This window comes from Grammomys surdaster, unplaced genomic scaffold (assembly GCF_004785775.1).
Source record: "Grammomys surdaster isolate TR1022 unplaced genomic scaffold, NIH_TR_1.0 166, whole genome shotgun sequence".
NCBI lineage: Eukaryota > Metazoa > Chordata > Mammalia > Rodentia > Muridae > Grammomys > Grammomys surdaster.
In genome coordinates, this window is record NW_021604614.1 from 11,780,375 (window position 1) to 11,793,957 (window position 13,583).

At 49.3% G+C, this 13,583-nt stretch overlaps 2 protein-coding genes across 2 annotated transcripts in view; both read right to left on the bottom strand.

The window, feature by feature from the left end:
* Positions 1 to 1,355, bottom strand: part of Dnah10 (dynein axonemal heavy chain 10) — a 113,865-nt gene extending 112,510 nt beyond the window's left edge. The window contains exon 1 of the mRNA XM_028766046.1: positions 1,067 to 1,355. Within this exon, the coding sequence (XP_028621879.1) occupies positions 1,067 to 1,283 (217 nt within the window). The 5' untranslated portion in view covers positions 1,284 to 1,355. The remainder of the gene's footprint in view (positions 1 to 1,066) is intronic.
* A 596-nt stretch (positions 1,356 to 1,951) lies between these two features.
* Atp6v0a2 (ATPase H+ transporting V0 subunit a2) overlaps positions 1,952 to 13,583 on the bottom strand; it is a 31,147-nt gene continuing 19,515 nt past the window's right edge. Inside the window, exons 11-20 of the mRNA XM_028765900.1 lie at positions 13,214 to 13,350; positions 12,723 to 12,910; positions 12,539 to 12,629; positions 11,683 to 11,801; positions 9,512 to 9,722; positions 8,334 to 8,453; positions 7,771 to 7,890; positions 7,127 to 7,244; positions 6,200 to 6,371; positions 1,952 to 4,693 (exon numbers count right to left, since the gene is read on the bottom strand). Coding sequence (XP_028621733.1) covers positions 4,588 to 4,693; positions 6,200 to 6,371; positions 7,127 to 7,244; positions 7,771 to 7,890; positions 8,334 to 8,453; positions 9,512 to 9,722; positions 11,683 to 11,801; positions 12,539 to 12,629; positions 12,723 to 12,910; positions 13,214 to 13,350 — 1,382 coding nt within the window. The 3' untranslated portion in view covers positions 1,952 to 4,587. The remainder of the gene's footprint in view (positions 4,694 to 6,199; positions 6,372 to 7,126; positions 7,245 to 7,770; positions 7,891 to 8,333; positions 8,454 to 9,511; positions 9,723 to 11,682; positions 11,802 to 12,538; positions 12,630 to 12,722; positions 12,911 to 13,213; positions 13,351 to 13,583) is intronic.

Sequence of the window (13,583 nt, forward strand, 5' to 3'; positions counted from 1 at the left end):
AGCCTGGAAGAAATACAAGCAATTGAGAGAGTATGGAAGAGACCTGGTACACCACTTGGTGTCTTTTGCAGCACTAGGCACAGCCTAGAAACTGTTCCAATGAGTCCAGTGTGGTGGTGCTGGTCTGAAATCCCTAGACTCAGGAGGTGGAGGCAGAAGGATCAGGTGTTCAAGGCTAACCGTCACTAATTACAGGTTCAAGAGCAGCCTGGTTTGAATCAGAGAACAAAATGAGGGTCAGAAACGACCCAGGAGGGGTCTCTGAGGTGAGACCAGGACACTCAGAGACTGAAGGCACCCAGCCAGGTGGCTGAGTCAAAGTAGACACAGCAGAGAGGGGACAATCTCCTGCTGCTATCCAGAGTCCCTGGAGATAACAAGAAGTTAGGGTCTTAGTCCACCTTTCTCTCTTTGTTTTGTTTGTGGTTTTTTTTTTAATATATATAGAGAGTACCCGTAGCATATCCTGTAATCTGTACTTTTATTTGGTTATAATGAATGGGCTTAACTCAGAAACCCAAGATAATGTGTTCAGGCTCAGAGTTCCACCTGGGGAAGAAAAATGAAGGCTGGGAAGGTTAGATTCTTGTGAAACTGAGGCAGGAGGATTGAGGATTTGAGGGTACCTTGGGCTACACAATGAATTCCAGGCCAGCCTGGGCTATGAGACCCTGTTGCACAATATACTAATGAAAAGAAACAGAAATAAACTACTGCAGAGAAGAGTGTGTCATAACACTACATCTCTTCCTCTCTGGCCTTCTTCCTCTCCCCTCCCTGCCCTTCTGGCTTGCTACTATGGAGTTTAGGTGATCCTCACTCAAACTTGCTACTGTCCTCAGGTCACCCTCCCGCTGGCTGAAGGACCTTCCAGGACCCAGACTCCTGGGCCTCCTCGGTGTCCTGGGAGGTGCACAATTCTGCACTGAAGAGAGTTTGAGAGCGAGGATGGCAGCGCCCCTCAGAGCACAGATGAGAACTGAAGATGAGAACCTGGTTCTGGGCACATAGTAGGGCTAAGCACTAGCTGGGTTCTTGCTGTAGGCTGGCCTTCGCTCATGCTCACCTGGCTCCTCCACCTCCACCTCCTCGGGCACCTGGACGCGGTAGAAGAACAGCGCGGAGGCGTTGTCCTCATCGCTCGAGTGGTTGAGGAAGTGCAGGATGCTGTCCTCCGCCTCGCCGTCATCACGGTTCAGCATCTCCTCGAACAGCATAGGGTCGTTGAGGTCAAAGGCTGTGTATACACGGTCGCACATCCACAGGACCCGCAGGTCGTCCATGGCGCAGACCTGAGCAGCGCAGGGCGCAGAACGGACTGGGCGGGGAGCTGGGCGGCGTCCGTGGCAACGGCGACCCTAGCAACAGGCACCTGGGCAACGGCGCCGGCACGCGCGGCTAAAGGCTCTATTCTATAGGAAAGCTAAGGTGCAAAAGAATTGGCAACTGAGATCAGACAAGGGCATGGCTCTGAGGCGGAGCCAGGCAGGACTAGAAGCAGTGAATGGGTTAGCTTCTGTAAGTAAACTTGACACCAACTTACACTTAGTAGGGATGAAGGAATCTCAAATGAGACATTACTACCATGATTGGCTTATGGAGCCTTTTCTTGATTCCTGACTAAGGTAGGAGGGCCCAGCCCACTGAGGGCGATCCCTGACAGATGGACCTTAGTTGACAGCTGAGCAAGCCAGGGGGAGTAAATCAGCAGTGTTCCTCCAAGTTTTTCTTCAGCTCCTGCTGTGTAACCTAGGATAAAATGAACTCTTTCCTCCCAAGTTGGTTTTGGTTGGTGTTTTATCATAGCAACAGAAGCAAACCAGGTCAGGCAGGCAAGAGTGGCATCAAGACAGCCGTGGGCCACTGTGAGAACACCTGACAGGCCCTAGGAAAGGACTAGCTCTTTCTGGCATAGGGGCTTAGGGAACAAGATCACAAGAAAACAAGACACTGGCATCTCAAAAATATACATTTATTTTGTCACTAGCAAAAGGAAGTTCAATACTGACAGGCAGATTAGCCCTCCCATGCATCCGTCAGTACAGTGCAGTTATTGCTGGCTCCCGTAGACTCTGCCCCAGGTCCCAGCTCCAGAACACAGCCCTGATGTATCATCCCAGAGTTGTATTGTCTGAGGATTTCTCGATGTCTTAGAGCAGTGGTCTGCGGTGGGCCAAGCGTTTACTGCAAACTGTCTCCTCACAGCATCACGAGAGGTCTTCAGGCCCGTCTGGAGAGTGTGGCACGTGAGCAAACCCAGACTTACGCCCTCACGGAGAAATGTGATCTTCGAGCTGGTTTTGTTTTTATTTTCCAAAACTTGTTCAGACTCTAAATCACAGCTCGGTGTGCCAGCCCTGTAAGTTACCAGTGGGTAGTCTGTGCCTTGTTACACTACTGCAGATAGAGCACTGGGCCTGAATGTCATTATACCCATGGCCAGCACTGCACACCTGGAGTGCCATCTGAGACTAAGGCACGAGGACGGCAAGGCCAAGGCCCGCCTGGGTGCATTACTATCTCAAAGCATACAGACCTAGTCCAGAACCGAGGCCAGGGGAGGATTTTGGGGAGCATGCAGGAGCTCAAAGCCCTTCACATGCCTCTACTGGCCACATCGGGCCTTCCCACCAGCATAAGTCTATGTGGCATGGCTCCGTTGACATTGTTCTAGGAAGATAAACATGTGACACCACCAGACAGCTGCTTGCATCACCTGTGAGGACGCCACCAATTATATTTCCAGAGGGCTCATGAAAGGAGTGACTTCCATTTATGCAAGGACATTCTATATAACTGTGACAGTCTTCAACTGAGAAGTCACTCTTGTTCTGCATTCTGTACTCAGGTAATAGATGCCAGTTAGAAAAGAGGTCCCATCACAGCTGACAACAGGGAAAGTAAATATGGCAGATACTACATCTCCTGTTTGGGTCTTATCCCTGGAAGCAGTTATCTCTGTGGTGACCAAAGACTCTGGGGGCACAGTAACAAGAGTGACATGGGGTGACACCTGATACAGGTAAGAGCAGGTCTACACTGGGTGACACCGGCTCATCCAGCCGCCAGCAGGCTCGGCACCATAGCTGGCAGGAAGCTGGCCCAGTGCAGACTCTGCAGCAGCTGGAGAGATGTGACGTTATACTCCAGCTGCAGACACAGCTGTGTGGACACAGGCAGTCCACAATCTCAGCAAAGGTCTTAAAGGTCACAAGAAGCTGTGAGATTCTGGCTGCCAGAAGCCTGGCGTTTAATGAAAGGGACCCACTCTCTACCACATGGAGCTGGAGAGGAGAGGCACCGACAGGCCTCTGTAGTAGCGTGGAACTCAGAATTGTAAGAGGGCAGAGATATGTTAGATTCCATCCTCTCTTTAGGGTATCACATAGCCCAGGTTGGCCTCAAACTTACCACAGAGCCAAGGGAAACCCTGAACTTCTTGATCCTCCTGCCTCCATCTTCTAAGTCCTTGGAACACCAGCCTAGTGCCACCACACCTGGGGGGAGTATTGTTCTGGACATCTAACAATCAGGCCACACCCCAGCCTCAGAGTTCTTTCTGAAACCCGTAGCTAAAATCCCTTAAAGTAAAATGTGAAAGTGAGCATAATTGATAAGTATACGACATGGGTCAAAGTGTTCAATGGACTGAGCCAGCCTCACTCAAAACGGAACAGCGGAACACCAGGTGACTTTATGTGGAGATGATAAATTAACACATTAGTGGGAATCAGTTCTCAACCTGCCTCAACAGTTTTGGAAATTAAACTGTGGCCATCAGACCTTTATTCAGAATTAGTGCGGAAGTAAAAAATTATACTATTCTCAAGTAGAAGCAAGGTCTCTGTGGTAAAATATTTTCATTTGCTCTCTGCTATAAAAATACACACGGCTTTTCACCTTTCTCCCTGGGTCTTAAGGCTCGGGACAGTCACCTTTCAGAAAGTACAACTGCCATGACTGGTCTGACACAAGGGTGAAGGACAAGCATCTTTAAAAAACACATGAGCAGGAGAGGCACCGCTGTGCCAGTCTGTCCCATTGCCTCCAATTATCAGCAGAAGATCGGGCTGCCACACTGCCCCTCCCGGTAATTCTGCAAGTGTTCAGGGAGAATTCACACACATTCCTGAGCAGGCAGGGTGAGCGGGGACCTGCTGCTGACCCAGCAGTAATGTCTGAAAAAACTATGCTTAAGCTGTTGGAAAATATTGTCTGACATCTTCTTGTGATGGAATAACTTCATGTTTTTTTAAGGTTGAAAAGGCATCAAGTCTAAGACCATTTTTAGCTAGCTGTTCAGCTGGCTTCTCTCCTTCAATCTTACACTTTAAAAAATAAGTTTAAAGTAGCGTTGGCATTAACTTATATTTGCTCATAATAAAAACCAACGAAATGTCTGTGTCCGGAGTGGTGAGTTTTACAAAATCTTCAACATGAGGGAGAGGCGTATCTTACAGAACCATTTGGCGGAATCGTAAGGCAATCACCGAGGGTGGAACATTCCTGTTATAAATTTTGACTTGAGTGAATTCTTAACATGATAGTTCTCCATCGATCAGAAAGCGGGCTGGCTGCAGCATGCTATCATGCTAGGCTGTCATCATTACTGAACTTGGAGGAGAGCAGACTGAAGGAGAAAGGAACGAATTTGGTGCCTGCACCAACGTAGAATTTGTTCTGAAACTCTACCCTACAAAAAGAAAATGAACACATATTAAACACCACACCTTACCCACCCTGGACTGCACACTGGAACTGTGGTGACATAATGTTTCTACGCTTCTTTTTCTTTTTTTAAAGCTGATCTTTTTATTTAAAAAAAAAAGATTTATTTATTTTATGTATGTGAGTACATGATAGCTGTCTTCAGACACACCAGAAGGACATTACAGATGGTTGTAAGCCACCATGTGGTTGCTGGGAATTGAACTCAAGACCCCTAGAAGAACAGCCAGTGCTCTTAATCTCTAAGCCATCCCTCCAGTCTGTTTCTACACTTATTAAAAACAAACAGACACACACAAACCTTTCCATCCTCTTTACATTCTTGGCATAAACATGTTCTGAGCTCTCCTCCCACCCACCCTGGCTGGCCCACGTGTCACCTCAGCTCCCTGTCCTCTGGCCCCTGTACGTGTCAGGAAGTCTAGCACATCTCTAGCTCTCGTACACAGACACAGAGGATAAGACAGAGGCTCCTGGGGAACACTCAGGAGGGCTGCTGAGATGGCTCAGGGGTAAAGGCATTTAACCCTAAGCCTAACAACCGGAATTCAATCCCCAGGATTCACACAGTAAAAAGACAACTAACCCCTGCAAGTTGACCTTTGACCTCACAGCATCAAGGAAGGTACTAATATCTAAGTGTTAGACAGTGACACCAGTCAGTACCAACATGAATAAAGATGGGAACATATACATGCCAGACATGATGGCACCTGCCTTTAATCCCAGCACTCAGGAGACAGAGGCAGGCAAATAGATCTCTGTGAATTTGAGGCCAGCCTGGTCTACATAGTGAGTTCCAGGACAGCCAGGGCTATATAGCGAGACCCTGTTTCAAAAAACAAAAAACAAGGACAACAACAAAAAGAGGGAACATATACAACTGTTTCACAGAAAGTTTTTTACTTGTCATAAAACTGTATTTTGTCTCTGAACTTTAAGTCCTCGTTAGGCAGGGAGGAGCTAGCCCATCACAAGCATTGCATTTAGAACGGGGTTTTATATGCATTTATCTTTTTCTTAATGGGTGGATTTTTAAATTTTCTTAGTTATTTGCATGTGCGCATGCATATGTGTGGATAAACGTGCTACAATACACATGTGACTGTCAGATGACAATTGCTGGTCATCAGTTCTCTCCCTCCACCATGTGGGTCCTAGGGATTGAACTGATGTCCTCCCCAGGCTTGGGAGCAAGTCCATTTACCAACTGAGCCAGCTTCCCAGCTCCTGTTTCCTTGTTAAAAGATTTGTTTGTTTTTAAGTATGTGTCGTGCATGAGTGCAGGTGACTGCAGAGGCACTGGCTCCCCTAATGCTGGAGTTACAGGAGACTGTGACACACCCTGATGTGGGGGCTGGGAAACTTGGGTCCTTTACAAGCACAGTGCACACTCTTAACCGCTGAGCCATCTCTCCAGCCCTCACTTTCATTTTAAAAATACTGTTCTGAGGACAGATATCACACTCACCAGTGAAGCCGTATGGCGTGGAGAAATGCAGAAAGCCCTTCCATGACCAGAAGGATAAAAATGGTCAAAACTGCAAAGAAAGCCATGACAGGCAGCAGCAGCAAGACCCCATAGGTGGTGTCCACACGCAGGCCCACACGCATCAGCATGGCCCACAGCACATCAGACAGCTCTGCAAAGAAAGCCATTTGGAAAACATAAGCCCTCTCATCACCCACGTGACAGAAGGAATGACAACCAGTCAGCCTATCCCTCCAGCAGAGAGAACCCCAGGCCCTCCGCCTTAAAGAACAACAATCTTAAGAGGCTCGGTCACGCCCTCCTGTTGCCTAACTCTGGCCAGACCTGGATTGAGCATCCTGTCTGAACCTCACAAGTGACCTGTAGGAAGTCTGGGTCTAAGGTCAGCAAGGCAGCCTCTGCACCTTCACTGTCTTGGGACACAGAGGACATTCTCTGTCCCCTGTTGGTCAGTGCCCTCCTGTGACTGCCCATCTCTGTCATGTGTCCCAGACCTCTGGCACAGAATAGCAAGCTAACAAAACTGTATGCTGTGTGTGAAGTGAGTACAGTCAGTGGCTGTCACCTCCAGGGTGGAGAAGTGACATGGCCTCTCAGAGTTATTTAACTTAGCAGTGTGTTGGCAGACTGTGCACACGACAACTGACAGGGAACCTGCACTCTGGCTTAGCGGCTGCCACACTTGCTTGAACTGAATACTCCGTTCAGTAAGTAAAGCAATGGGTAGGACACACAGGCAGAAGATGCAATAGAGGACAGCATCGTGCCAGAGGTCACCAGGGCCCCTCTCTGCCTAGACCAGGACTGCAACCTGCATGATCAGAAGGTGGGCTCAAACAGTGAACAGGAGTGGTCTATCACCTACCACCTGCAGAGCTTACACCTTCCTTGGGCAAAGCAACATACGTGCATGTGCCAGGCTGAGTGCCCACAGCCTCAGGTAGGACGCAGTGTTGGAGATGCAGCCAAGGCAGTATTCGATGGAGTGGATGGCCTGCGTCATCAGGATCTCCCCAAAGTTAAACTGAGGGACAACAGAGAGCATTAGACACCAAACCAGAAATCCGCTCCACCGTGAGTGCCTGGCGGGCCTCTGGAGCTAAAGACAGCAGTTCCAAGACGTAAGTCCTGCTCTCAGTGGGGCTAGGAGGCTCACCAGCCATCTCTCCAACTTTACTCAAGCTCCAGTGTCCTGTCTGTAACCTAAACACCAGCCTAGAACTCTGACTGCCACGAGGACCACGTGGTTAGTGGTCTCAATGACATCTGAGCCAGCCTCCGAAACTACCCAGCATCCAAATGGACATTTCCCAGCCATAGGTGCACAGTGGCCCCATATTGGAGGCCAGGGTGCCGTCTCTGAGGGGATGGACTGCAGGACTCTGGTTGTTCTTCACTGCTCTGTGAACTCGTGATATGGCTCCTTGGCCTGAATATCTAATAACTTGATTCTCTTATACAATGATGATCAAGCGACCACAGGGAATGCAGGCTGGCCTCACTAAGCAGCCAATGAGAAGCATCCTCCCCCAAAATGGGGCAGAGCTCACCTCCTCACATGTCATCTCTCGGCAGCCGTCTTCCATGCGGTTGGTCCCCTCTTCTATGTCCTGGCTGCCCAGCAGAGACACCTCTTCCTCGCTGTCCTTTCTCACAAGCGTGTAACCGCTCTAAAGAGAAAAGAACACTGTCAGCACCTGGAAGAGCCCGGGCCTGAGACAAACCCCAAATGACTGCTTTTCTTAGGACGCAGCTTTCTGGGAATAAGAGAGCTGTCTCAAAGAAAATGCACACCACATACGATTTTACACTGTCATGGAGCAATGGGGGAAGCAGAGAGTAGCTAGTCTTGGCACCCCAGTGCACTCCTGCAGGAATAGAAACCGCTCCAGCTGCTACAGAAAAAGTATGGCAAGTCCCCAGTCTGCAGACACATAACTGTGCTGTGACTCGGCACCTCCTCTCTGAACACACAAACAGGACAGTATGAGGAGAGGCCAGCACACGTTACAGCAGTGCTGCTCCTTGAGCTGAAGCCCTACAGCGACATCGAGATGCTAAGTGAAGCCAGCTTCGGAGGAGTGAGACTCTGGGGACATGGGGACACACTCACCCGGCTCATGCCAAAGCAACTGCGCCCGTTGTGCAGCCACAGCAGAAAGAGCGGCTTTCCTAAGAAGAGCACTGGGACAGCCAGCACAGTGAGAGCCACCAACACTCTCTGGACGTGTGCCTGTTGGTGCAAGGGAGAAGTCCATGAAGATGAAAGGTACCACAGAGTCACTGGGATGTGAGGCAGACTGTGAGGCAGGAGGTGGGGGAGGGAAGACAAAGCAGTTCTGGGTCAGGGGCACGGTCACCCTCTTCTTTTGATTCACAACATTCAGGACATAGCATTGAAATATTTTTAGAGCAGCAAAAAAACATTAGAAAAATTCTAAGTGGAGGCTTGGGGAAATGACTCAGTCCAGACTGAGTTAGATCCTAGAACTCACTCACAAAGCCCTCATGGCTGTGCAAGTTTGGGGACCTACACTAGGGATACAAGGGTAGGAAGAGCTCCTTGGGCTCATTATCTGGTCACCACAGACTATTTTGACAATTCCAAGCCAGAGAGACCATCACACACACACACACACACACACACACACACACACGTGCACACACACGCATGCACACACACACACACACACACACACACACGCGCGCACACACATGCACCAACAAAAAGAGAGGTGGATGATGCCCAAGGGATGACATCCAAAGTTGACCTGTGACCTGTAGACAAAGGTAACCCCCCTCTCCCACGTACAAATTTTAAACAGGGGCTTGCATTGGCATCACACACTAAAATACTGGAACCATACAGAGATTACCAGGGTCCCTGAGCAAAGACGATATGCAAATTCATGAAGCATTTATTTAAAAAAAAAAAATCTAAGCTGGGTGGTGGTGGTTGGGCACGTCTTTAATCCCAGTACTCAAGAGGCACAGGCAGTAGGCTCTCTGAGTTTGAGACCAGCCTGGTCTACAGAATAAGCTCTGGGACAGCCAAGGAGATAAAAAAACAAAAAACAAAAAACAACCCTGTTTCATAAAACTGAGGAGGAAAAAGAAATCTAATTGGAGTCTTATTCCAGATAATAATATTCTGAGAACACAGCAAACGGAGAAGCAGAAGCACAAGAACACGTCCCACACTCTTGGTTTTGGTCTGCTCCTTGTTCTCACGGGCTACAGGCGAGTGCTGGGTGTAGGCTGTCACCACCACGGAGAGGTGTGCTCACTCACCTGCCCTGGGTAGAGCCCATGTGTCTCGCTGGCTGGGAACAGGAACATGTTAATGAACTCAATGAGGATGCTGGGGGCCTCTCTCGAGGTCTCTGCCGAGTATGCCAGCCACTTGTAAATGATCATGAAAATCAGGTACCCAAAGATGCAGAGCATGAATACGATCTCAGGGACCGAGACCAGGTAGATGTTGAACTTCTTCCTAAAGTGCCTGTGAGAAAAGCAGTGAGGGAGGCAGCTGAAAGGCTCTGTTGCTACAGAGCCACAGGCCACTGCAGGGCTCCACAGGGTCTCTGTGAGATGGAGCTGCAGACCCATCCACAGAGGAAAAAGAGACGAGAGCGGGCGGGAGAGAGAACTAATGCGGAACCACACACAGACACAATTTGCTACTGGGTCTGGCTTTAAACTATTATTTTTTTAAAATTATTAAACCAAATTGTTTTAATGAAATCAATTTTCTTAATTTATTTAATTTGATGTGTATGGATGCTTTACTTGGATATATGTCTAGTGCTCACAGAGATGAGAAGAGGCGTAAGCGTCCCTGGAAATGGAGTCATAGCCAGCAGTGAGCCACCATGTGGGTTCTGAGGACTAGACCCAGGTCCTCCAGAAGAGCAACAGACACTCTTCACACTGAGCTGTCTCTCCAGCCTCCAATGTTTTAAACTTTTTAAAAAGTATGTGTAAGTACGGTGAGGGTGGGGGAGCTGTGCACTTGATCGCAGGGTCAGGGCATGGCCTCTCCCTGGAGCTGGAATTACAGGCAGTTGTGAGGCGCCCACCACGGGTGCTGAGAGCAGACTCTGGAGGAACAGCACACATGCACCCAGCTCTCTGAAATTCAAAGCAATCGCCGCCTTCAACAATGTTTTTCTTTCCTTTTTGGTTTTGTTTTGTTGTTTTTGTTTTTTCAAGACAGGGTTTCTCTGTGTAGTCCTGGCTGTCCTGGAACTTGCTCTGTAGACCAGGCTGGCCTGGAAGTCTCGGAGATCCACCCGGGTGCTGGGGTTAAAGGCATGCGACACAGGCTTCCTCATGAGAAGAGGCAGTCAGCACAGAGAGGAAGTGCCAAGGTGCTGACTCTCCCATAGCACAGAAAGCTTTCTACTTTAGAACAAAAAGAAGGAATATGGCACAATTCCCTTCTTGGAATACCCAGCATCCATGTCACACTTGGACAGGAGCTCCGGGAGGGCAAAGGCCCATCTCCACTCTGCAGAAGCCTGGTGCCCAGGACAGCACCAGCTCACAGTATGCACTGAACAGATAAATCACTGATCCTCAGAACATCAAAGCTAAACAACCAGAACAGACTCACACTGACCCTGCACCATCAGATCAACTGCCCTTGGTCCAGCAGCCAACAGTCTAGCACCAAGAAATAAAACTTAGGGGCTGGAGAGATGGCTCAGTGGTTGAGAGCACTGGCTGATCTTTGAGAAGACCTGGATTTAATTACCAGCACGTGGATGGAGGCTTCCACCATCTGTAACTGTAGCTTCAGGGGCTCTGATTGACGCTCTCTGGTTTCTACAAGCAACAGACACTCACATGATGCTCAGACACACATGCAGTTAAAATATCCACACATAAAATAAAATAACAAACACAAACAAACAAGCACCCCCAAAACATGACAGGCTGTTGAGATGGCTCAGCAGGTAGAAACAAGTGCCTGCCAGCCTGCCAGCCGGAGTTCATTCCCCAGGATCCACACAGTAGAAGGGAAAAACTCTCCTGCAAACTGCTCTCTGACAATTGAGTATTCACACAAGTGTATACACACACACACACACACACCCCATATATACATGCGTAAAGGGGATGGGATTGGTGGAGAGGTGGCTCACTGGGTAAAAGCATTTGCTACCAAGCCTGATGACCTGAGTTCAAATCCCAGGACCCATGCATGGTGGATGGAGAGAGCCAACCCCAGAAGTTGTCCCCTAACCTCCACACATGGACTGTGATATATACCATCTCCCTCCTTTCAACAAATGAATGTACAAGATATGTAAGTAAATAAATAATGAGAAAGAGTGACGAAGTCAGTTTACAAGCACAGATGTCAGAACCATAACACTAATTCTTGGAGAGTGGAAGGGTACCGCCCTAAGGGGAGGGCAGCCAAAAAACATGAAAGAAAAAACAAAACACATACTTACAAGTGGTTAAATATTCCCAGAATGACACCAAAAGTCATGTGAAAAATCCCTAAAATCACAGACATTTTCATCTTGAAGGAGTTGAGGAACGTGAGGCGATTTGTGGCCAGGTTCCAAATCTAAGGACAAAAAAATGATCAGGAGCAACGTAAGTGCCATCAGCCGCACAGGAGAGGTCCTAAATGACAGGGTCATTCTGGGTTTACAGAGGGCACACAACCTGTCTCTTCCTGCTTTCAACTGAGTTCTCTAAGACTTGCCTTTGGGGCAAGAGCTTACTAGATCCTGCTAGATCTGGCTGCAGAACAGGGCAGCTGAAGGTTCTGTGAATGCTGTTCACCTTTTGGGTCTTGCTAAGACCGCAGACTTTCTCTAAGTATACAAATGACACCTCTGAGCAGGACTGAGGACACCTGAGACTGTAAATCTGAGACCCGCCGTCCTGTGAGCAGCCTCACCCACACCTTCCCAGCCAACGCAACAGTGCTGAGATCCACTTTCAGGACAACTCCTCAGAAAGTCTTCAGGACACTGGTCCATAGCCTGGCCTACAGGCGTCCACCTGCTCAACCCTCTGATGGGATAGGAGGAGCCTGTTACCCTAGGGCTGCCTCAGCCCCTCACCTTCCTCTCTAGATCAAAGGCGATTCACACAAGCAATGAAGCAGCTCAAGAACCTGGCTGGACTCCACAAAGCATCAGTTCTTCCATAGAAAAAGACCGAAGTCCCAAGGATCTGCTGGCTCTCCTGTACTGACCTGGTTCCCCAGGTGGCAGGCCACTCCACTGACTGCACTTACAGAGGGGCAGCAGCACCCCAGCACTTCCCCTCACACATGGGGAAGGAAGCACTCACAGGATCGATGCCGAAAGGGTAGGGGCCTCGGAAAACTCCGGGGATGTTCGGGTCCAGCTGCAAAGTTCTGCTGTGCCTGATGGTGCTGTCACTGAAACAGAGGGCAGAGCAGGTGGTCATTCAGGGAGGAGGGGCGTGGGAAAGGCACACCCACCTGTGGCATCCTTGTCCACAGGCCACTCACTTCCAGAGCACCATCTGCCTTTGCTCCTCTGGAGAGTGGCTGGAGCTGTACATGGCAGACACGTTCCACCCAGAGCCAAAGAGGTTCACAGACTTGGAGAAGCAATCATTGTAGATGAGGCCGGTGTACACAGAGAACAGCCCCATCAGCAGCAGGATATACCGTCCATCAAAGAACATCCTAAGGATCTGGGAGAAGACAGAGTGAGCAGACTCACTCACTGGACAGTGGGTTCCCATAGCGAAGCTCACAGTGGCTCATTCCCAGAAACCCACATACCAGTGGGAGTCTTACCCACAGAAGGATGACAAGTTCAAGGTCAGCCTTTGGTATGTAACAAGTTTGAGTTCAGCAGACTACCTGAGACCATGTCAATCACTCCCCACCAAAAGCACAATAAACACAACACACAGCTCTCCTCCAGTCAAACAATGCAAGCCCTGTCAGGGCTCCCTCCGACCACTGTGCACAGGATGGTGGGCGAGCATTACCTCCTGGGACTGGCTGAGTCTGGGGTGATTCTCATTCAACACCAGTAAGAGGGCAAACAGGAACATGACAAAGCCGTGCCCGAAGTCACCAAACATCACAGCAAAGAGGAACGGGAAGGTGATGACGGTGAAGAGAGCTGCAAAGACAGGGGGTCGGCGAGCTCTCAGCAGGGCCTGGGGTTAGCATGCACATGAGTGCACACGCATGCACGCACACGCACTTTCTCACAGCTCTCAGGACTGTAAGGTCATTTAATGCTATACTAAGCTGACACGGTGACAGCAGTGAGCTTGCTTGACAATCATCTACTCCATCCCTCTATCAAAAGCACTAACAGGGCTAGGCGTGGTGACACACGCCTGTAAGCCC